The sequence below is a fragment of the Sturnus vulgaris genome, chromosome Z, assembly GCF_052056855.1.
Source record: "Sturnus vulgaris isolate bStuVul1 chromosome Z, bStuVul1.hap1, whole genome shotgun sequence".
Taxonomy (NCBI): domain Eukaryota; kingdom Metazoa; phylum Chordata; class Aves; order Passeriformes; family Sturnidae; genus Sturnus; species Sturnus vulgaris.
The window spans coordinates 39,330,034-39,355,308 of NC_142283.1; the positions used below are offsets into that span (position 1 = coordinate 39,330,034).

At 36.6% G+C, this 25,275-nt stretch overlaps 1 protein-coding gene across 1 annotated transcript in view; it reads left to right on the forward strand.

Moving 5' to 3' along the window:
- The window catches only part of AUH (AU RNA binding methylglutaconyl-CoA hydratase), a 110,867-nt gene that overhangs the window by 3,697 nt on the left and 81,895 nt on the right, over positions 1-25,275 (forward strand). Inside the window, exons 2-3 of the mRNA XM_014869075.2 lie at positions 6,992-7,059; positions 7,157-7,244. Of these exons, the coding sequence (XP_014724561.2) occupies positions 6,992-7,059; positions 7,157-7,244 (156 nt within the window). The remainder of the gene's footprint in view (positions 1-6,991; positions 7,060-7,156; positions 7,245-25,275) is intronic.

Consider the following 25,275-nt stretch of genomic DNA (forward strand, 5'->3'; position numbering starts at 1 on the left):
CCCGGCTCCTGCTGAGGGCTCGGAGCAGCTTTGGAGGGGCCGAGCCCGCCCAGCCCCGCACGGCCTGGGGGAGGCAGCCGGGCCTGTGTGGGGAGCAGCGGTGGCCATGGGCAGTGTGGGCTGCAGCTGAACCCCAGAAAGGCTGATGGACACCTCAGCTGCCCCTCACCCAGCGTGGCCTGGGCCTGGTCCAGCCTCTGCAACTTATGTGTGAAACTTTAACTCTTTTAGTGCTCAGATAAGACCGCTAATCTTCCTTTGAATGAAAGGGAGAAACAAAACAGATGCAAAGTCAGTAAAGTAAGAGCTAAGTTTCTTTAGGTATAAGGAGAATGAGAAGATGCTATGAAGGTTGGCTGAAAATCCTTTTGTGAAGTTATAGGGATAAACTGATACTGCACTGAATATTCCTATAAACCACGGAGAAAAACATGGGGAGTTGGAGTGTTCCGTTTGATGGATTGTTAATCAAAAGCATTTGTGTTGAAAATCCTTCGTCCAGAAAAGAAGAGGGGATCTCTGTTTCCAGAAATGAAGCATGAACAGAGAGAAAGAGAGATAAAAGAATTTTTGTTTTGAAACAGTTCATTCTTAAAGGTAAATACCCCATGAATTTAACATGGCCCATAAGCACAGCTTTGGGAAGGCTGTGAAGATGGGAGGAGCTTCACGATTTGCAAGGTTTTTTTCCTGGGTGGATGCCAATCGTAAAAGTGAAGCCACGAGAGTACTGTTTTTTTCCCTCCTTGTGGAGAAGTCCCTATGGCCTGACAAGAAGAAACTTCTCCCTCCAAAGTGAACTGAAAAGGACTGTATAAGTTGGAAACTGATTGAAGCAGTTTTTTGTATGTTTGTTTTGTTGTTATGAAGGTTGAGGAGAGGGGAGGAGGGAGTGGTCTGAAAATCTTATTCTGAATTTGCTTTTCTTTCTCTTTCTTTGTGTAGTTAATAAAGTTTTTTATACCCTTTAAAGTTTTAGGCCTGCCTTGCTCTTTTGCTCCTGATTCTGTCTCACAGCAGAAAAATGAATATATTTAAATTGGCAAATCAAAACTATAACATTATTTGATGCATTGGCCAAGAAATTCAAATTAAACCAAGAGAGGGATGTGTTGTGAATACTGGGGAGGAAGGAAAACTGGCTACGTATAGGCACGTGTCTTGTAGCACTAGACAAATCTTTGCCTGTAGGCAAAGTAGCAAACTGTTCGGCTTCATAGCACTGCCATGGGATTTGCATATCCCAGATCTTGGGAAGTTGTTAAACGTGAACTAAAATGAGACTATATTTGCAAAGACTAGTTACTGAAATTTTTAACTTCAGTCTTTTCAGCTTCAAAATTTGACACCTGAAATAGAATACAAAAGGTGTGAGATTTTTGAAGAATGTGATTGAAAAATAACTGTATATTCTGCCCATGTCGCAACATGTGAAGCTCTTAGTGTCAGTTTTCTGTGAGTAAAGATGACTGTCAGCGTGTTAGTTTTTTAAAATTAGGTATGTATCTTTTACTTTATTTGAAATTCTAGTTGATCATCACTAGCTGAAATGTATTACAGCTACAGTCGTTTCAGAACTTAGCCAAATTGCATTAGTGATCCATTACAAATTTAAATGAACCTAGTGCTTTGGATTTTTAAGTTATAGGTGCAATTGGGAGAAATATATTTTTAGTGTTGACTCGAGTGTTGCAGTGTCGCTTGCTGGAATGCGATAAAAGTATTTACAAAATTTAGATTTTGCACTGGAATGACTCCTTATGGTCAAATTTCCCAGCTGGTTTTGGTTCAGTTTAGAGTAGGACAGCTTTTAGTCTTCATAAGTTAGAATTTTAATGTGCATGGAGTGGGCAGAAACAAATACAGTCTTGGTTAAAGTTGTTTACTCAGAGGTTGGAAACTGATAGCTAGCTGATAAATTGGAAAAACTCCCTCTTCTTTTGCTGTGTTTAAAGCAGGGCTAAGCAGGTGAGATCTACTAATTTACGAAGTGTGGAAAAGAGTTAAATCAGAATTTAGAGATGAAACAGGCTCAGATAGGGGATTTTGAAGAGTGTTTTGGTGCTTTTAAAAAGTGGTGGTTAGTACACATCTGTGTGATTTTTCACTTATATACTTCTTGATAAGATGATTAATGAAAGCCACCAGAATTGTGCACGATATATTCACCATATGTTCCTGTTTTGCTTAAGAAACTACTTTAGAATAATAAACATCCAAGTCCACTTGTCTGCCTTGGTTTATCTGAGTAGTTAAGTGAAACAAGCTTAAAAATAACTTACTTTGATCCTCCTTCCATTTTTCAAAGCATAATTCAGACATTTTATTTTTTTTTTTATTATGGAAAATGATGTGTGTGTGTATTTAATGCAAATAAATTATAAAATAAATTTAAAAAATTCTGTAAATATTTGATATGCAGATATAGTGAATCTTTTGAACTCTGACAAACTGACTAATATTGGTTTAAAGACTAATTTTTAAATCACCATTTAAATGTGTTTATACCAAGCATTGAGGATAATCTCTAAAATGTGCAAGATAAAAGAGATAAAAAACATTATTAAAAGTAAGATTTCCTGTGTGCTGATACAAACGGTAGTTAAACCAGTATCTAATCTCTTCACTTTTTTCTAGCATTAAATTTAGTGCATGCCATGAAAAAAACAGGATGTTTCGACGAATTTACAAGTATTTTGAAGCTATCTTCAGGATATATATGTATTCTTATTTCGGTAGAAGACGCTGCTTTTACTATACTTTCATTTTATAATATAAAGTTAATTTTTATCATATAGCTTTTATAATAGAACTTTCTTTGTTTTTTTCTTCTCTTAAACACTGAGAATTATACCACAGGCAGCTTTCTCTTTGGCAGGGGCAAGTTATAAGTGGAGAACATATTGTACATTTACATATGCTTTGCCTCTAGTGGTTGGCTAGGAAAGTAATATATAGGAATATTGCTGCTTATACTAGACAATGCTGGGAATCATCATCTCTTGGAGAGCATAGCCAGTTAAGATGAAGTTAGTTTTCAGTATGCAGATGTTTTTTTAATAGATGCACATTATGTGATAAAGTATGTCCCAGAAATAATGTGGGGATGACTCCCAGGAAAAGCTATGACATTAATATTGCATGAATGCTTAGTCCTTCTTAGTTGATTTGTCACGTTTTTGATACTATACAGATACATGAACAAAGCAAATACTACTATTGCTGTTACTACTACTAATTTCTATTTTTATTTATTAATGAATGCTTATTTTCTTTCACAAGTAGATTTTTCAAACAGTTTATTTTAAAGGATTTTGGAAAGCACATATATATATGTCTGTGCTTTAGGAAGAATGAATGGTGATTAAATGCTTCAGATGGCAATATAACAAGTATTATTAAACAGTCACAGTAGTCAAGTCCCCCGTGACTGGAAAAGGGGAAACATTGTATCCATATTTGAAAGAGACAGAAAGCTGGAGCCTGGGATCTAGTGACCCATGAGCCTCACCTCTGTGCCTGGAAGAGTCATGGACCACATCCTCTTGAAAAGGTACATGGAGGACAGGGAGGTGATTCCAGATAGCCAGTATGGCTTCGCCAAGGTCATGTCCTGCCTGACCAACCCAGTGGCCTTGAATGATGGAGTTCACTCTGTCAGTGGTCAAGGGAACAGTTACAGATGTCATTTATCTGGAATTCTGGAAAGCCTTTTGCAGAGTTCCCCACAACATCCTTCTTTCTGGAGAGAGATGGGTTTGATGAATGGACTGTTTGGTGGATGAGAAATTGGTTGGATGGTGGCATCCAGAGTGTAACAGTCAATGGCTCAGGGTCCTGATGGATGTCAGTGACAAGTGGTGTGCCTCAGGGGCCTGTGCTGGGACCACTGCGATTTATATCTTCGTTGATGACATACATGAAGGAATTGAGTTCCCCTTCAGGAAATTTTTAGATGACACCGAGCTGAGTGGTGCAGTTGACACACCTGAAAGATGGGATGCTATCCAGAGGGACTTGGACAAGCTTGGGAAGTGGGGAATTTAATGAGACCAAGTACAAGGTGATGCAATTGGGTCAAGGCAATTTCTGGTATCAGTCCAGGTTGAGGGATAAACAGATGGAGAGCAGCACTGGGGAGAAGAACTTGGGGGTGCTGGTGGGTGAGAGGCTGGACATGACCCAGCCATGGGCACTCCAGCCCAGAAAGCCAAAAATGTCCTGGGCTGCATCCAAAGCCGTGTGGGCAGCAGGGGAGGGAGGGGATTCTGCCTCTCTGCACTGCTCTAGTTGGACCCCTGCTGGAACCCTGCACCCAGCTCTGGGGTCCCAGCACAGGAAAGACATGGACCTGTTGGAGGTAGTCCAGTAGAGCCATGAATATGATTAGAGGGATGGAGTACCTTTCCTGTGAAAAAAGTAGGAGGTAATTGAGTTTTTTCATCCTGAAGATTAGGCTTTGGGGTGGCCTACTGTGACATTCTGTTTTCTGAAGGGAACCTGTAAGAAACATAGAGAAGGACTTTAAACTGAAAGAGAGCAGGTTTATTTTAGATATTAGGAAGAAATTTTTTACTCTTAGGGGATGAAACTGCCTAGAGAAGTTGTGGATATCTCGTCTCTGGAGGTGTTCAAGGCCAGGTTTGATAGGCCTCTGGACAACTTGGTCTAGTGCGAGGTGTCCCTGCAGGGGACTTGGAACTAGATGATCTTCAAGGTCCCTTCATCCTCAGGATGCTCAGATCTTGTAGTAATGGCATATCAGGACAAAAACGATTCAAATGTGACTCTAAGTGTCTTTTATATGTATACCACTGCAATATGTAGGTAGCCCTTTTGAACCTTTTATACTTTTCCTCTTCCCATTCTTGCTTCATATTTTTTTTATACTTAAATGGAAACAACTGGATGGGTGCCATCTTTATCTTTTGCTTTTGTAGAAGGAAGCAGAAATGGTTGCTTTATGACTTGATCTGACACTGCTAAGCAAAAATTGATTTGTATGATTTGTCTTCAAGGATCATTCATTTGTAGGAAAAAGGTCTCTTAAGTGCTTTAATGTTAACTGGAGCTTTCTTCTGAATACACTGTTGTTGGTGGTGGAATTGCAGTCTTTGGGCTCCAGTGGGGGGAAGAAAAATTCAAGTGTCATTAAGTGTCATTGCCATTAAGTATAATAGTCCTTCTGAAAAGGACTCTATTTCCTGACTGAAGTATGGTTTGGGATAATAGCGTCTCTAGTTTATTAAAGCGTGGGATTTGTAGTGCCTGAAAATCAAAGTGAAGTCAGGGTGAAGGGTCTTTTTTATGCTTTAACGTGGGAAGATACTTTTGCCTAATCTACTTGTGTTGAACATATGGAGTATTTGAATTTGGAGTGATCCTCCTCGTGGAGAAAAAGTTGTAACAGCTGAAAAAAGTGCTACAGCACCACTCCTTTCTGCTTAACAGAATATAAACAGATTGCTGTGTAAGTGCTGAGTAACGACCTTTCCAGGAGATCCTGTGTGAATATCTCCAGCCATAGGGATAAACATGGGAATTCAGGCTTGTAGAAAAAGGGAATGAAGGTCGTTTGGGTTGACCTAGCACCACTACCCTTTTAGGAGGTATCTGCTTAGCAATTGACTGTACCTTAAGAGCAAGAAAGGAACATGTGCTTTATTACTTGCATTTAACACTATTTTTATTTGAACCTTGAGAGTGGTAGCTAGCAAGTAGAAAAGTTTGTCTTAAAATTGGTAACTGCAGAAGGAGCAGGAGCTTTTTTAAATCTTGTCTTGTGTGCATGTATGTGCAACATGCATGCAGGAGGAAGGAGAGGTAGGGAGCTCAAACACTAATGGGTCAGTCCTAAGGGAGGACAGGTTTTCCAGAAATAGAAGAAGCAGTATGCGCTGAGATGACAAAGAAGGCTACAAGAGCAAGATGACATATAGATTGTAGATTCAAAGCTGAGTGGTGAAGTAGTAACCACCTGGGCAAACACTGAGTTTTTGGAATTTTGTTTTTTCGTATTGTAGATTGATGGCAATACTGTGGGCATTTTTGTTTTAGACAGAGCTCCCTTTCTGCCTTTCATTCCTGGTCCTGCCCTAATCCTTTTTCCCCCCCTTATCCTTGCATTGTCTGCATAAAAGGTCCTGATTGATAAAATGTTACCAGGGCAGGATAAGGACTGTGTGTTGGTGTTTTGAACTCTGGCATTGTTTTGGGTTCAGGCAGTAATTATCTGAAGGATTGTTACAGTTGTGGTAAACTTAGGCATTACCAAAATAGACTATTCAGAATTTTCCTCTTTGATAATTGTGCCTGTTAAGGTGAGGGGAGCAAAATAAAGACAATTTTTGTTTCTGCTGCGACATTCAAACCAATGCACAGGTCAGTTAGACAATTGATCTGTAACTGGACTAAGGGAGCTGTGAATGTGTCTTCGGAGCCATATACCAAGCATTTATTTTAATATTTCAGGGGAAAATTTTGGGGGTTTTTTTTCCCTTTTTGGACAAAAGTACATGTTTCCCATTGGTAGCATTCTTTCTATGTTTATGACTTCCTTTTACCTGTATCAGAATTTCTGGTCTTTGCTCTGGTAGCACTTCATGCTTTAAGTCTCTGGAGATAGGCTCTCTAAATATGGAAATACATGCTTTACAAATAAGCATCTTTCCTGATTGCCTGTCAGCACTTCATGCACAAACATGAAATTTGTGCATGCAGTTATATAGTTCTATATTTGATCTTTGTAAGCACTGTTTCCACATGAAGATATTAGGGCCATATTTTTGTTTCTGAAGTAAATGTTATTTTTGTTGAGTATTGAAAAGACTAAATCAGTTTATTTTCTTTCAGAAACTCAGGAGTGATTACAGTAGCATATTTTTTGTCAGTCCTCAATGTCTTTTGTATAATTTCAAAATTATATTAATTTACATAGGCGATACATATTTCACTACATTGTAACAATGATGTGATTTTTCTTCCCCTCCAGGAATTGTGGTGCTTGGATTAAACAGATCTCATGCCAAGAATGCACTTAGCAAAAATCTTGTAAAAATGGTAAGTGAAAAGAATAGTTTTTAGTATAAAGGTGAAGTATTGGAATGAAGCACTTTAAAAAGTGTTTGGTTATTCCCCTTCCTCCTTTTCTCTGTAGATGTCAAAAGCTGTGGATGCTTTGAAATCTGATAAGAAAGTACGAACTGTTGTATTCCGGAGTGAAGTCCCGGGGATATTCTGTGCTGGTATGCAAACTTAATTTTCCTGAGAAGCTGGAAATCCATGTTCTCTTACTGCGCTAAGGGGAAAAAAAAAAAGAAAAAGAAAAAGCCCAGATTCCAAGGAAACATGTCTTTTTCATATATTCATGTCAGTAACAAACAAAGCATTTTAAAATTATTTTCCTCAATTGCTATCACAAATCAAATATTTGGTTTATTCTTTCTGTGTCATAAAGCATTTCAAAATATATAATAGTTTAACTGTGATGGTGAAAAATTGTTTAATCGATCTAGAAACTCTTGCAAGTATGTCAGAATAAGGTGCAAATAATTTTAGAGGCCATATAAAGAGGCTTTGTAGAAAGCTGTATCAAACCTGTCTTTTAAATGCATTAACTTGAACTTTTAAAGAAACATATATAAACTTAAAATTTCATGATTAATACGCATGATACGCATAATAATACGCAGGCTGAATGTATTCTCAAATTAAAAACAAATCAAAACTAAAAGCACACACCCCAGCCCACATATCCAACAGTACATCCATCTTGCCAAAGTACTCAGAAAAGCAAAAGCTCTCAACTACCAGATGATGGGAAACAGGATTTGCTGACATATTAAGATAATTCATACAGCAGTATCTTTTCTGAATATCAAGTGAATAGTCTTCTTATTTAAAAATGTTTCTTGTTTAAAAATGTTTCAACCCGTTCTTGCTATATTCAAATTTAATTTATGTCCATTTGAAACAGAAAACAGAAGTAAACCAGTTCGGTCTTTCTAATACATGAATAGAACTTTCTAATAGATTAATGAAGAAAGAGGAGATCGCTTCTGAAATTTTACTTTTCTGATCATTTATGTAGTTGTTATTCTTGATAGCCCCAAATAACATAATTAGTTTAAAATGCCTAATAGATTTTCCAATTTTTAAAATATGTAGCATCCCTAAGCACTTTCAGTTGAGTTTAACATTCTTTTTGTTGCTTTTAGTAAGCCTGTTCTCATGCAGGTAACAGTTTATCACTTAAAAGACTTGTGAAAATAATTGTCTTGGAAAAAAGAGAATAATCAATTCAGTACTTAGTAGTACATATAAATAGGTTAAATATGTAAGTATTAATCAGCATATTTAATTTAAAGGTTGTATCTTGTTTTAAATCAAGAAGTTTTAAGTTTTAGTCATCTCAGAAAAAATCTATAGTTTTTAAATTGATGAAGAATGAAGCATAAGAGCAAAACATGCAAATAGTGTTTCAAGGTGAATGTTATGTACTTGAAATAAAAAGATTGCTGTTGGGTTTTTTTAACCATGTTTTTTATTTGACATTCTTGAATTTTGTACTAGTCGTGTATTGGAAATAGGAGAGCAGAAGTACTAATTTTGAGGGAGCGTGTGTCAGGTGTGCTTCTATTATTGTGCTTATGAGCTCCAAGTACGTCTCCAGTATTATTTGTTAACTGTCTCTTCTGACCTGTTTTGGTATAAAGTTTTAACATAGTCATGTCTGCCTGTTTGTCTGGCTTAGAAAACCAAGCAATTCAGATTATATATTAACATTTAACAATAGAGAAGATATAAGGACATTAGGAAGGGAAATTAATCCTGAAGAGTGTGAAAGACAAGGGCTCAGTAGCTATATCTGGATCTTAAGCCACAGAGTAGAGTTAGGGTGTGAACTAGGTGTCTGTGATTTTTAAAAAGTACAACAAGCGTCCTAAGAAAAGAGATTCCTGTAGCTGAGCAAGTGAAATAAAGGATATTCCAACAGTGGTAACTGAAATTTAGAGTGAAACAGAATACCTGAGGCAGAGTTTCCTAATGAAAATAGGCAAAAATTGCACAGAGGATGGATGGATGGATGGATGGATGGATGGATGGATGGATGGATGGATGGATGGATGGATGGATGGATGGATGGATTGCTTCAGTAGGTGACTTTAATGGATGTCTCTAAAGAGAACAATAATAGAGGAATCATAGTGAGATCTGGAAAAAAGAGGTTTAACAGCTTAGGGAAGTAAGATGAAGAGAGAAACATACTGGGTGTAAGAAGGCAGTTTCTGGAGGGGACTCAGGAAATATAGTAGAACAGAAGAAAGTGTTTTTGAACTTAAATGTTAAAGAAGAATATGTTGCTTCAAGAACATTTAATTTCCTTAAAAAATGCAAGGATCATCTTGTGAAATGTCACATTTCTTATGCCTTGTAGTGCTATTTAGTTAGGCTAAACCTGGAATGTTTTTATTTTTTTGTATTTCCTCAATAATGTTTTCTTGCTAATGTGTGGGAATGAATGTTTTTAAAAATACACTTTTATGATTATTTTTTGAACCACTGTCTGATGTTTTACAGACCGCATGTTGGGAAGCTTTGTCCTAGAATGTAGTTCCTTTTATGTGTGGAACGAAGTCCAAGATCATTAAATCCTGCCATTCCCTAGCTATCAACAAATATCTGTGAAAGCCACAAGCCAAATGTCTTGTTTCCTTCTAAGGCCTTGTCAACAAAACCTGACATTCAACCATTTTTCTCAAAGTAACAGTGTGGATGATTAAAATATTTAAACTCTGTTGATGACTGATGTAGATTTGGGTATGATTTCAAATTATGGTATTTTCACACAGTGAAATCAGAGGGGGGACAAAGATGGAATTGTATAAAAGAATGTAGAGATGTACCAGAAATCATATCCTTTCATTTCTGCATAAAAAAATCACTTTGATTCTTCACCTACTCTTTTCTTTGTGTCTCCACTTTAATACTTCATACATCCGTGGGTGCAGAAAGTTCCTCATTAATGCTCCTAGCACTGATCAAAAGGGACATCCAGAAGTCAAAGCCTTGCTTGTCTGGGGTTAAGGATGTCTATGATTATGCACAGACTATGTCTATGAGTAATAACGTCTATGAGGTCTTCTTGTGCTTCCATTAGAAGTGCTCTGGCACTGAGTCACTTTTTGGCTCCTTTCTTTCTGCATCTGAAACCAAATTAGTTAAGAGGTATTGGCCTTTCTGGATTGAACATGTATGACCAGTCCTTGCCGATCTAAGTTGAGCCTGTGTACTTGAATCATTCTGCAGGTATGCAAAGCAAAGCAGTTGAGACTGTTGAGACAGGAGTCTTTTAATTTCCTGACAATATTCCATTCTTGAGGAAGGCATAGTTTTATGCATGGAATAAGCCAAAGTGTCCCATGAGTACAGTGTCTGTGATCAAGTAATCATGGGCTGCGCTGTGTTCACACAAGGGGCCAAATTACATTCACATAGGCAGTTTGAATAGCTTTGTTTTTCATTATTAATATAATTTTAACATATGTATATTAGTGATATTGCTGAGGTACTTTTTATGAGCAGATCTTTAGGCTTATTTAATCTTCAAAATATTTCTAGAAGTAAGTATGCGTTATAGTGTTGGATGATGCAGTACTGTGAGGAAGAGGGGAGGCAGTATCCACAAGATGTTGCAAAATCTAATTTTGTGTGTTTGCATAATGGGAAAGGTTGGAAGAGGCTTCAGTGAAGTCATCTGGTCCCACGTCACTGCTGAATCAGGGTAATTCCGGGGACAATCTTAGACCTTCTGATTTTGACTACGTGAGGTTGAAAAAAAGGTACAAATAAAATACATCATTTAAGAATACTACTTTTTTTGGTTTTCAGACAGTATTTGAGAATGGCTTTGGTCCGAAGAATTGAACATACTAATATTGCACCTTAAAGCTTCTGGTGTTCAATTTTCTAAGGGTTTGAATAAAAGCTAAGATAAAATTTTTAGAACTTCTAGTTATTATAGAAGTCTACCTTTGGATATGTTTTGGCTGAAGGTGAAGACTGCTGCATAGTTCTAGGTGTCCTGCTTTGTTCTATTTTTTTTCCATCTCACCTGCTCTTGTCAATGTGTTTGATGTCGTGAAATAGGGATTATGCTATATTTTGCAATTGAAAACTACGGGATCAGGGTCTTTCCTTTTTAAACAGTTTTATGTGTTGATGGTTATAGTGATTAAAGAAACAGATAATGATTATATTCTTTTCCTTCTACCTCTTTGCTTGCTGTTCCTTGTATTATTGTTTTTCTTGGTATTGTTATGTTCTTCCAGCCCTCTTTTCATGTCCTGTTAAGAAGGCAGTAAAAAAATACTCTTCATGTATTTGTCTAGGTAGTAACTTACTGGCCCGTAGTTCATTGGTTCAGTTTACAGCTCACGAATAAATAAAACTGCTTGCCGTTGTTTTACCATTCAGAGTAGTACCTCTGGTGCCTGAACAACCAGGACAGTTGCTTAACTCTTACTGTCCAAGTCCAGTGAGAAATCATTTCTCTTAAAAATCCGCTGTGAGGTGTTGTCAGTTTCCCTGCAGCCATCTCTCCTCTGTTGATATGCAGAAAAAAATTCTGCTATCTCATAAAAGAGAAAAGGACTAGGGGCACACACTGCTTCTGGATTTTGATTTGCTGGTAGAGTTAGGAGAACTTTCTGTTGTAACTTGTAACTTTTTGAGGATTTGTAGTGACTGGATTTAGCGTGTAAGTGTTTAGAACAGTCTCTCTTAACTAGTGTTGTTTCAAAGTGAGCTGGACTACATGAAATAGAGGTTGTGAGGGTGATGGGTTATTTGCTTTGTATATGTGTGCATACAAAGAGAGCAAGCTTTGGAACAATTTTTGCTTGACATATTTGGAAAATGTTCTTTGGAGGCCTTATTTCAAAAATCTTTGAAACATATCAGAATATAGACAGTTAACTTTTTGCTGTTGTTGTTATAACAGGCTTTCAAGACAGTTTGAAAAATGTGGGTATTTGAGCTCTTTAAACCACTTTGACCTAAAAGTTACTGCAGCTTGGCCTCGCTTCTTGGAAAAGCAGAAGAAATCTCTGTGCCAGAAAAAATTCACCATTTGAATCTGTGGTGTGAGTAAAGCCAACCCAAATGCTTTTCTTGTTGGCATAATTTGTCTGCATCAGAATTTTGTTTGCAGCAGGGTGGAATTGGCTACATGGAGTCTAATTCCCGGCTGCCACTTCCAGCTGGTGCAGTTTTTCTGGCAGAAGTTTATGAAGCAGACAAGCCTGGTAGAGCAGATCCTTGAAGACTTCTTTGTTTATGAGGTTTTGATATGGAGGAGTAGAGGAATTTCATAATAGCTCTCAAATACTTGACCTACTCTTATTTTTATAGAACTAGCAGAAGTAGTTGAGAAGCATTACTGTGGGTGTAGTCTCCTTTTTTCGTGCAGTCTCTGTTAAGCAAGCAATAAGGACTGTATACTTACCCAGACCATATTTGGTTCTCCAGAGTTCACCAGAAACTGAGAAGAGATTTTGTATATTACTGTGCTCTTCCCTTTTGAGCATTCAGGTCACACGTGAAAATGTTTTAGTGCCTTCTGAATATTTCTGTTACTGCATGTATGTTTCATCCTCACAAATAAATGTCTTATGATGTAGATTTTAGCTAGGTTCTTTCCTGTTTCTCATTCCAAGCTTTCTCCAGTATTCCGATTCCAAGTGCTGTTAGCTGCCTGTAGGCTATTAGACTTAAAAACATTTGCATTTCTGCTAGAGCAACATCAATGACATAAAATGTGTTAGGTTGGTCAGCCATGTGGCAGCTCTGTCTTGTGAATGTGTTCACAGTCGTTTGTTACATTTGGATTCTACAGCTTGCATTTTTCCAACATAGATGATTTTGCTTCTTAATTTTGATGTTGTCTTTCTGGAATGACTAATTACTGTCATGATTTTCTAGAGCACATGTTGAACAACTGAGCCAATGAGGAGTGCAGTTAGGTTTGTGGTTTGATCCTCTGGTCTATATACAGAAAAAAAAAATCCCAGTAAGAAAAACTGGTTAAAATATCTTTCCTTTGGAAGTACCTTAGTCATCTAACTCCTAATGCTCCTCTGCCTCCTACCCTGACAATACATACTAAATTTCAAAAGAAATTGGAATGACAGTTGATTTTTCAGAGCAAAAAAATGCAAAAATGAGTTTTCCAGGAGGTTTTTCAGTAAGAATATGAAAATCTAATTATGTTCGTTTTTTTTTAATTTGCCAAAGACAGATCCATTCCTGATGAGGAAACAGGCACAAGGAATATGGTAGGAAATTGGGTGGGACTTAACAGTGCAGTCTTCAAATCAGCATCTAACCAGCTAGGAAATTTTAAGCTAGGAATCACTTGTCTGTCTTCTCATTGGTTGGTGCAATGCCTTACTTGAGAAAATGACAGAATTTGGTTTTCATTTGTTCAGCTTTCTGAAAGGTATTGTCTAGTTGGGCATAGAGCTTTTAAACCAATGTATTTAGTTCGCAAGGGCCTCTCTGAGAAGAGACCAGGAGCTGTCTTGGTACTCAACAGAGCAAGCTGCAGCCAGTTCCAAAACAGACCCATGACTGTCCAATGCTGAGTCTTTAAGAGGTGCTGGTGGCACCTCTGTGATAATGTATATATTTAAAATTGTAAAGAACCATGTGCAGCAGCCACGGGAGAGGAGTAAGAAAAAAATGTAAGAGGAACAGCCCTGCACACCCCCAGATCAATAGCAAGGCAGGAGAGGAGGTTCTCCATGTGCCAAAGGAGAGATTCCCTTGCAGCCCAAAGACAAGACCATGTCAAAGCAGGTCACCCTGGAGCTCATGGGAGACCAATCTGGAGCAGATATCCATACTGCAGGCCATGAGAAACCCCATGCTGAAACAGGTGGACACACTGTGATGGAAGTTGCAGCCCATGAAGAGCTCAGTCAGGAGCAGGTTCCTGGCAGAGTTGTCACCTGTGAAGAGCAGCTTATACAGGACCAGATGTTCTGGCAGTTGTGGCCCATAGGGGACCCGTGCTGGAGAAGTCTGTTTTTAAAGAACTGTGCTCTGTGGAAAGGACTATGCTGAAGCAGTTCTTGAAGAACTGTGTGTACCCTTGGAAATTCTGGAAATGACTGTTGTGTGGGAGGGATTCTGTGCTGGAGCAAGGAAGAAGAGTGAGGAGGAAAGAGTGGCAGGGATGAAGTGTTATGGTTGAATTGCCGGCCCCATTCTCCCTCCCTTTTGCTCTGCACAGCAGTGGGGAGAGGTGGGGGAGTTAGTAATAAAGTTAAGTGAGGAAAAAAGGAAGAAGGAATGGTGGGGGGAAGATGGATTTATTTTGGTTTTTGTTTTTCACTATCTTTTATTGGCAGTAAATTAAATTTATCTCTCCTAAGTCCAGACTGTTTTGCCATGGTAGTAGCAAGTGAGTGATCTCCCTATCTTTATCTTGATCCATGAGCTTTTAATTGTATTTTCTTCCGTATCTTACTGAGGAGGGGAACTGGCAGGGAGCCTGAGTTAACCTACCACATCCAGTTATTATGGATTTTTCAAAGTAAGATTGATGCAAGACCTTTGTTCTTGAAGAGCTATGAATTGAGGGTGGATTAGTTATATAAAGTCTCACAGGAATTTATAAAAAATTGTAAAAAATAGTCTGAAATAAAAGTAGTCATGAAGATTCTCTCCAGTTGAGTGAGTAGTGACCAGAGCTGTGTAATAAGTATGGTACAGTAGTTAAAGTGCAATAACTTCAACAGAAAATACTAAATCTTATATTAAGTACTTGGTTCTTTTTTCCATCCCTTACTTGAAGTGCAGGATTTTTTTCTTAAGGCTTGTGTATGGCATCTGTTTAGATGACTCACTCTTCCTACATTGTGTGCTCTTAAGACTTGTATATGAAGTATTGTGTGTTCTTCTCTAGTTTTGAAGTTCTCGAATGGCAACTTCAGTTCAGTTACTCCTTTAGTATCAGGAGCAATTTACAAAAATATTATATTTCTGTCTAAGGGGGATTCCATTGTTTAACTGAATACAGACAGTTTGAATTGAAAGCACTTTCAATTACCGTGTACTTGTGTCCTGTGTCAAAGATTTCTAAGGGTCTAGTGGAAGTAGAGACAACTTAATTCATAACTAATATTACCATAGCATAAAACTAAAATAAAAAGGAAAATGTTTCTGTTATTTTGATGTATTCAACTATAATGCTAGTTGTGGATATTTCCATGCCATTTTTTTCCTTTTTTGGTCTTGAATGAGCTGTAGACCATAGCTTACTGTGATTTGTGCACACAAAATCAAAAAACAAGTGTAAGATCAGGCCATTAGTGAAAGATAAATTATGTAGCTAGAGAGTTACATTTTTAGCAGTATTTTTCCTTGGTTGATGAAATTTCGAGATTTGCTTTTTCAAGCTGATGAAACGAGTATCTGACCATTCCTTCTCTTGTGTAGCTTGTGACATCTAATAAAAAATGGAAATGTAAAGGTTTACTTATTCCAATGAAAAAAGCATTCTTCCTTCTCCTTCCTCAATAGAATTGAAGCCATCTTGAACTTGAGATCTGTGCTATTACTTAAAGTTGACTAAAAAGATCTAAATTTGTCTGAGTTGGTTCTCTAGTTGTGTGGTGAACTTTGCCAAACTGAATCAACATTTTGTAGACAGTTACCGAATTTGATTGATCAAGATAGTGCTTTGCTAGTATAATATTTACCAGAGGCTGGACTCTGTAATACACTTATGTGGAAGTACTGCACCTACTTCAGTTACTGGAAATGTGGGATTATTTTATGTGATGGATATCTGTCTTTAGAAGGAATTTTGAGCAACAGAAGGCTATCCTATATTTGGTATCACTGAACTGGCTTATGTTTTCTGGGAAGTATACAAGCAGGATTAAAGTGTATCATTTACTATTGGAGAACATAGTGAGGGTGTTTTACCTGCTGATTAAAAGATATATTTTTAGAAATTTTTCTGTTTTAGTAGTTTAGTTCTGTTTAGTAGTTAACATTTTTCTGGTTTTAGTAATTAAGTAAAAGTATTAGGCTTTTAGTCCATTACAATAAATGCACACAATTAATGTGGTGTTTTCTGGAAATATTTTTTCCAATGAAAACTACCTAAAATATTAAAAATACTAAATTCTAGGTAAAAGATATATTTCTGAGGTAGTGTTATTTGATTAGTTCTTTATCCAGTGGAGGATACCAAGAAAGGGAATGACTTTCCCAAAGCCATTAAAAATTATAAAAACATGGGAAAAATTGATCAAATTGAATACCTAAAATTGTTAAATTGAAATATCAGGTGCAAAGTAATTTGTTATGACTGGAGAAGTAGTTACAAACACATATACTCGTGATAAGAGAAATTGATTTGTTTAGATTCTGTGTATGGCAGTCAGGCTCAGGGCATCCTCTGAGTAGCTGTACAGAAAACCTAGGCAAACAAATGTCTCCTTGAAGGAAGCAGCTGGCTGTTTTTGAGTTCTCTTCCTACATCTTGTTTATATTGCATAAAAATTTTGGAGGTGCAGCTTACTTTTTATAATGGTAAATAGAGGATTGGAGTCTAAAGCTAAGACTTTTATAACCAAATGACTGAAAGTCATTTAATGGATGAAAATAAATATAACCATATAGCTTACAAATAAGTAAAACAAGTACCATCCTGAACAGCTGGAGAACTTCTAAAGTTTCTTCAGATGCTTGAAATTGATGCAGTGCTCTAGATCTTTTGGATTGTTACAGAAATGATACAGAAGTTTCCAGAGTAGACAATTGTAGGACTTGTCCAAACTTGACACAGGTAGGAATGGAGAATATCTGGGATATGCAACTTCAGCATATTCCAAAATTTAAATAAAAGTGACATCCTGATGATTATGAAGCAAGGAAAGGTACCTCACTCAAGTACCTTACCTGACTACCTACAACAGAGAAACACACATACAGACCTTACTTAAAATGTTATAATGAGTTTTCAAACAGTGAAGTCTTTTCAAGAGTGGATATACCAGAACAGACTAAATTAAAATGGAAAATATACTAGATGTTGCAGAACATTTTATATTGGGAAAACTGTGTTCTGCAGCAGATGTCCCTAGATAGCTGGACAGCTTCTTTTCCCATTTGCTCTTATAAAAAGGCTGTGTTTTCTGGATATAAAATACTTAAAATATTATATGTAAATATTTAGAGAAAAATCAGAAATGGTTTTCCTCTGTATTTGTTTGGTTTTTTTTAAAAGTGCTTGTCAAGGCTTTGCTCCTCAGATATCTTTGGTGATGTCACTGTCTTGTTGCAGTTTTTGCTGCTCAGGAATCTATATTTAATGGTTATGTATGTGCTGCAAGTGCAATGCCTTTAATTTTTGATTTTAAAAAGTAGTTCTATACTATTTCTATCGGGTTTATCCAAACCCATATTTTCTAGGTTGCATGAGTAGACGAATTCCTGTATTTTATATAGTTGTTGCAGTTGATTTGACTTTTGGAATGTAGTGCTTGTGGCACTGCTTAGGACTGCTTGGGAGTTGCATTGAATTTCATATATAGGTATTCATGTGCATCACACTTTTTTTTCCCCCCCTCCTTTTTCATCTTGTGTCATTGAAGCATGTAATTTAGAAGACTACTGGCATACATGACACTATATAAGAAATTCCTGTAATTGCTCACATGTTAGAGATGTATAGATGAACTTGACTATAGTAAAGAAAAACTTAACTGGAAACCTGCAGAACTATCACCAGACCGCTTCTCATATTTGTATGTAGATCAAAGTGAGAGGACTGTAGAATTCAATGCTGCTGAAGTCTTCGGTTTAGTAGGGTAGACTGTAGTGGACAGGATGCTGTATCTGAACAGTTTTGTTTCCATGGAATGGAATAAAGTCTTAGTGAGATTCTCCTGTTCAGAAAAATTCTTAGTATGGTATAATTTTTCGTCTTTAAGCAAACTACAGTCTGTGTCCTGCATGTGTATTAAAGCTAGATAACTGCTGACTTAATATCTAAAACTACAGGAATAACTGTGTAGTCATCATTGGTATCTTTAAGCTCTTTTAAGTCACAAGGTAGTTCAGATGAGTCCTCTGATATGCTTGTATATATCAAATTTCAGATTTCTGTACCTCTCTGTAGCTGTTTTGAAGTATTTGAGTTTTTTCCTCTGTGGTTGATGTGTGTACTAATAAATCCATTAATTACTAGTCGTCTTTAAAATTTGTACTGGGCATGTCTGGTTTATAGTTAATTTCCCATGTAGCAGCCCTTATGGTGCTGTGTTATAGATTGGTGACTGGAATAGTGTTGAAAAGAACACCAGTGTTTTGTAGTTGTCACTGAATAGTGCTTGCACAACACTGAAGTCCCCTGTACCTCTCACTGTGCCAATCAATCCACTGAGGGTGGGGCAAGCAAGAGGACAGGGCACAGCTAGCGCAGCCCGTGTGAATTGAGCCGGGGAATATTTAGTGACATATGGCAACATGCTCAGCAGTAGAACTGGGTAGTTGTTTTTCTAAAGTAGACCTTGCTCAGGATTGGAGAGACATTGGTCTGCTGGTGGGGAATGACTGCTTTTGCATCATTTGTTTTCTTCTTTTTTCCCCCTTGTACTTACTAAACTGCCTTTCTCTCAACCTGCAAGGTGGGTCCCTCTCTCTTTCCTCACTGCTTTTGTGGTTCTTTTCATTTTTCCGTCCTGCTGTGCAGTGAGAAAGCAACTGGGTGGGGCTTACCTGCTATCCAGAGTCAAGCAGTACAGAGCTTTGGCTTTGTATGACATGAAAAATGAAATCTGGAGTCATTGGCTGGATTAGTTCCAAAAATGTCCTGCATGGTAATGAATACCAACATTGCTATAATGCTACTGTACTCCTTTTTAGCTTTGCTAGGGGGATGCTTGAAGTCACTTTAAGCCTGTTCTGACAGGTGTTGCAGCCCTAGAGGGTTATTCTTTTTCCCCATTCTATTTTCAGAATACAGTGGTGAATTCCTAGTCAAGAACTTAGTATTTAGGGAGGTGCTTCTTAGCTATTTTTAATCCAGAAGTACCATTAGCACTCTACTGGTAGAAACCCAGATTTTGGAAAAAGATTATTTCTGTATTTCTAACCCTTAATGGTTAGCAGTTAGCAAAACTCTGAGATACGATTTATGGATATTGTTATTCTCACCACTTCCCATGTTGCATTTTTTTCTTGGAGTCTGGAATTGCAGCACTTTAGAATTTTAGGTATTAGATTGTGAATTTGAGATATATTCCTGAATTACAAAATATTGTTTGACTGTCTTTTTTTTAGCCTTTCATTAGCTATGTGGTTTTGCTTTAGGTCTTTAATTTCAAATCCTGGAATGGAGAAAAAGTTGTCTATATTTAAGAATGAAAACACCAAATTTTTCACTTTTTTTTTCCTTTTTTTTCAGATCTCTTGAGAGCTTGGTTAGTATCATTACTGGCATTAAGACAATCCAGGAACTTATATTTCCAAAATGCTTGCACTCTCTGTAATAAATACAGTTTTAGATTTCCAAGAGAACTTTGCATATTTTGAAGTAGATTTTTATGTAATTGCCCAGAAAACACAGAGGACAGTATGAGGTAGAAATCTGTCTTTTTGTAATAGTATGTTGTTCATGGTTTGGCGATTGTAACAGGTTAGTAAGAGTGTTGAGCAAATTGGTTGAGTCCAGCTAGATTCCTGGAGGTATTTAAAAGATGTGTAGGTACGGCACTTAGGGACATGGGCAAGGTAAGTGATTGGACTTGATGATCCTGAAGGACTGTTTCAGCCTAAACAATGCTCTGATTTCATGCCACAAGAGCCATTTTGACATGTTTATGGTGGAGGCTAGCTATTTTAGTTAATGTAAGTTTCACAGTTCAAATCTTAGTTAAAAAGAGAGCAATAGCATGCTCATGGATCAATTTTTTTTTTTTCAGAACTTAAACTCGCTCATCTATGAGCCATATAAAATGGTTTAAAACTTTGTGGTTTTAAAGAGACTAAAAGATCAATGTGAAGATCAAACAGGAAGTTACAGATTATTCATTAGCCCTGATCATACTAAATTGATAAGATAAATTCGGCGAAGCCCTGGGAAGTGCATTTTTTCATAGATGAGGAACTTAGTTCCTCTTAGTTTCTATTATATACCTCTGAACATTTGACTTTCCACTGCAGTATCTAAGGTCCAGATCTCTTCCATAAATATTAAGTCAACTTGAGTAGTCACTTCCATTTGAAATGTTCATATTCACATCTGTGGGTATTTGTCATGTTGATTTGTGAAGAAAGGATGCTAGTTTTCTTCACAACTTTCTGAGGCAGATTGTCACAGTACACTGTATGAGTTAAGTAACACTTTTATCTGGAGTACTAAATGCCTGTGGCACCTGATTTCTTTATTGGTGAGGGAACTGAGCCTGCTTAGCCATTTATATCCTTGGCAGAGAAAACATGCTGGCAAAAATAATCTGATCTCGTGTGCTTGGTGGTAGGTGCTGGAAATAGAATACATGTGCGCAACACATGGCAAAAATAGTTATTACATGGTAAGGAATTCTTTTCCATTTGCTTTTGAAAAAAATGAATAAAAGTGGCATGTAGCAGAGGTACTTAGACATATCTGAGTCTATAACATTTTCATCAGTTTTCAACAGTCAGTTTCACATCTGCTTTTATAAATGGCATAGAATTAGACATAATGCAGCTATATATGTGTATGTTAATAGCCACAAATATGAAGAAAAACTTCCACTAATTAAAATGTTTTACTCTGTTTTCTTGTCTTGGCCTTCAGTTGACATAGATTTACTTTAAGAATACCTTTGTTGAATATTTACTACTTTTTTTGGTAGCAACTAAAAGAAGACTTTTTTTTGGTAGCATCTAAATTGAATATGAAAATCTTTAAAGCTGAAGGAGAAAAAAGTAACTGAATTTACCTGACTGTAGCATGGAGTTGCTTATATACATGCATGTGTAACTTCACCTTTATAATATGTTCATGAAGTGATGCAGGAAAATGTAGAGACCTGTCCATAGTGAAAATGGTTTGAATTTTGTATGTAGATTTTTTTTTTTAAAGTGCAATCTGTGGACATTTGTTTTGAATGTCTAAAAATTTATGAAAACATTAAAAATGTATTTGTAAAAGTAATATAGGTAAGTGTGGAATATGGGGTTATATTTGTTAAAGTTGTAAAGGCTTATGCTCACCAGAAGGCCCTGTGAGAAAGGCACAGCTGCAGGCTGGATGTGCGGACAGCAGATGAGCAGGAAGCTGACTGGGTGATAGGATGTGTGGACAGCAGCCCTGCAGCTGAGCAGTCAATGGGTGCCCTTCTGTTAAATTTTGGTTATGTCTGGTGGAGATAAAAGGTATGAAAATGGGGTAATTTCTGCAGTGAAGTGATCCCCCTCAGATGCATAAGGGGGTCCATGCCACTTTGTTCCCCAGTGCTACAAAGTATGAAAATGGAGGAATTCTGAAATTTGTATTTGGATTTTCTCCTTGTAAAATTTTTACTTTTCTTCCTAGTTAAGCACTGATTCCATGTGTGTGATTTAATAAATAGAAATACATGGGTGCTTCTGTTTATACCGATCAGGCAACTCTTTTGTTGTCTTGTACCAAATTCATAGGACAAGTAAATAAATGCTGTGACTTCTAGTCAGCTCCTGCCTGTTGTAACAAAATGCAATTCCTCCAAACACATTTAATGATAAAAAGCTTCATTGATACTGAAGTTGGCTAAGAATGAACTTCTAACACAATTTGAGGTATTAGAAAGCAGGCATTCTTTATTGCAAGTCTGGACACATTTGGATGCTTTTTTCTCTAATTGAATGTCTGTCATGAAACTCTACAAGAAGGTATTTATTCCATCATGATCATACATATTCATTACAGCATACTTCCTAGGTAATACATAAACATCACCTTTCCTAGAACTAATTTGCATGGGTCTGCCTCCTGCTGGAAGTTCTTCTATGATCCTAGAGGCTCGTCCATAGGGGTCTCTGGTCAGTCATACTCAGTGGGTGCCCCCAATGCTGTAATGACTTGGCCTTGAACTTCCCTTAGGCCATGTGCTGTTTTTTCTTGTTATGTAACTTTGCCACAAAAACCACTTATGTTCCTCCTTATCTGTTTATCCACTGGTTCCAGCTACTAGTTTAACATCCTGTATGTCTACTTTTGCATTCTTTTATCTAATTTCTTAGTTAGAATTTGAGCTTTATTTTACAACTTCAAGGAACTGAAAATTTCTATTCTCTGTTGTCTGTCAGCAGGTAGATAATTAGTTGTCTGCAATTTCCCTTAGCATCTTCCAATCTAATATATGTAGTTCGTATTGATAGTGAAGTATCAGGGTTTTGTAGAATATAAGAAATTTAGATCTAAGATAGTATTTATTTTATATTTTAAAGTTTCTTTGTGGGGTTCTTGTTACCATCTGGAACTTACTGAATGCATATGGATGCATATAGATGGACATGGTTTTAAAGTGATTCAATTCAGTTGAGCTCTGGGTGCAAATATCATGAGTCTGTATAATTTGTTATACTGCTCCAAATGGCAGGTAATACTCCTGTGTTGGGTCTCCTTTTCCATTCCTTTGCTTGCTTGCTCTAAAATAATTTGCTGACAGATCTATTGGATGGTCTTTTAAAAATATAAGGGATCAAATATCTGTGAAATGTTTAAAAATAACAAGTCCTTAGAAAATAGAATTAATTTTGCAATATTGGTGCTGAAAATATATTCAGTGGATGGAAAATTTTGCTATTTGCAAGCTCTTTGATTTATTTTTCTTAGTCAGTTTGAAGCCTTTAGGGACATTGGGAGTAAGGGGAAGTACTGCTTAACTTGGTCTACTGACAAATAGGATTGCAGCTACTGTTTTCATATCTGAATTTTGTGTGAACAAAGGATAATTAAGAGGTGTTCCTGTTCATGAGTCTACTTGTTCTTAGTTTCACAGAACATGTGAAGAAGAACATTTTCTGCTATTTAGAATAGGAAGACTCTGTCCTTCAGTACTGCCCTGGTATTAATTTGAGCCAGAAATGTTTGTGCAGGGAATGTCAGCCATTTTGATGAATTTTTGGTTTGGTGTGGGCTTTGTTTTGTTGTTGTTGTTGTTTTGTTTTTTGTTCCTTTGTTTTGTTTTTATTTATTTTTTAATTTTTGTTTTGTTTTATTTGTGATTTGTGTTTTGTTTTGTTTTGTTTTGTTTTTTAAAGTCCAAGATTTAAGTTTTCTGAATAGACCTAGAGTGGCCAAAGCTGAGGTCTATATTTTTAACCCAGGAGGTGCTTCTTCCCCTGTTTGGGTTTTCCTACAAAAATCTGTGTTCTTCTTACCTGGTGTAGCCTGCAAAGGTTTCTAGTCTACAGTCTTTCTAAGGCCATTACTTCAAGTTTGTTTGCAGTCTGATGTACGCAGAGAATGGGCATTTTGTAATTTGGGGGCAGCAGAATGTGATTATTATTGTAGATATTCTTTAAAGGTGTCTGCATTTTCATATACTGTAAGTATTATTTACCAAATTCTTTAAATATTCCACTAAAAGCATCAATTGCTGTGTAGCAGCACAAAATTCAGTGTCATTGAATCATGACCTGTGGGAAGTTCATGACTAGTATACCATCGTGACTAATCATTGGGAGAAAAAAAAAGAGGCCAAAGAGATACAGCGTGATGCCTGCGAAATCAAGGGAAGGAATGAAAAGTAGTGAAAAAGGAGAAAAATAATTTCACTCATGTCTTTGTCTGCATTCAAGTGATCTAGCAGTTCAAACTATGGTTTTTCTCAGAAAAAACTCCTCCTTTCTTAAATGCTAGAATACTGACTTTAGGACTTCTTTAGAAGAAAGTCTGACTTTCTCTTCTTTACCACATAGCACACTTCCTCCTTTTCTGTTTACAGCTCATAAAACTGGGTGTGCTGTTAGTAAACTATTTCTGTACTTATTGCTAATCGGAAAAAGATAAACCCATCAGTATTGATTCCTTTTTATTTTAAAACCCCATATCTGCTATGCTCAGATGTACAGTATATGCAAAATATTTGAGTCAGTCATGTGTGACAGTGCTATGAAATGGCTTTTTTTTTTTTTTGATTACTGAATTTACTAGAAATCAAAGTGGACCAAACAGGTTGCTGAGAATTTTGCATGTGTTCATGTTTTTTTGAGTTGAAAAGCTTAGTAGTATTTAGTAAAAATATTTGGTCTGAATATTCATTTAAGGTTTGAGAAGAAAAATGAAGAGTCTCACCACTAGCGACTCTTAGGAATGTTTTCTTGTGAATCACAAGGTAAAAAACTGTGTCAGTTGTTATTACAGAGATAAGATATAAGCAGACTTTACTGCAGAGCTGTTGCAATTGATACAAATGAGATATGGTACTACATTAATGCTATTTTCTTCAGTGGTAGTGTTGTTAGAATAGCCATATCTGATTATTCTATTAAGTAAATTAGTTTTCATTTTTTGTTTAAAAAAATAACTTTGGTGCTGATCTCTTTAGAGGATTTTGTTGAGGAAGAAGTAGAATTAATATAAATCACAAGTAATAATTGCGCCATTAGTTTGGGGCTAAATAGTAAAAATTTAGCTGCAAATTATTTTTCTTTTTAAATTTAAAATACCATTTTTTAAAGGTTAAAATACCATTTTCTTAAAGGTAAAAATGCAGCTGTTTTGATTGCCTAACTTGAACTTTGGTATTCTGTATAAGAATTCAGTTATGCTTAATGTAGAAGTTCTCCTAGGGAAGGTTGAGTTTGAAAATGAAAGGTTGTTTGAGGAAGTTGAAGTTGAGTTTTCCGATTACCGCAATGACTAAAGAAGTACTAAGTACTTCTGTAATGCTTGTTGTGGAAATAATGTTGAAATATACAAGTGTTATAAGAAAAACCTCGACTATTTTTTGTTGTTTTTTTTTTAAAGAAGCTCTGTGTTGAATAATGATTGCAACATACATTGTTTTTTATTAAATGCTGATATTTATCTTTACTATGATGTGAGTTGTAAACCCACGATCATGTCCTGTAGCTGGGATATTTTGTAAGTTATTACTCTAAGTTTGGAGCAAACAGGTTTGCCATGATTTTATTGTTTTAAAGCCCCATGGCTGTGGGTCCTAGCAACTTACCAGCTGACCTTCACTACCGCTGCCACCATTTTCTCTTTCTGGATCTTCT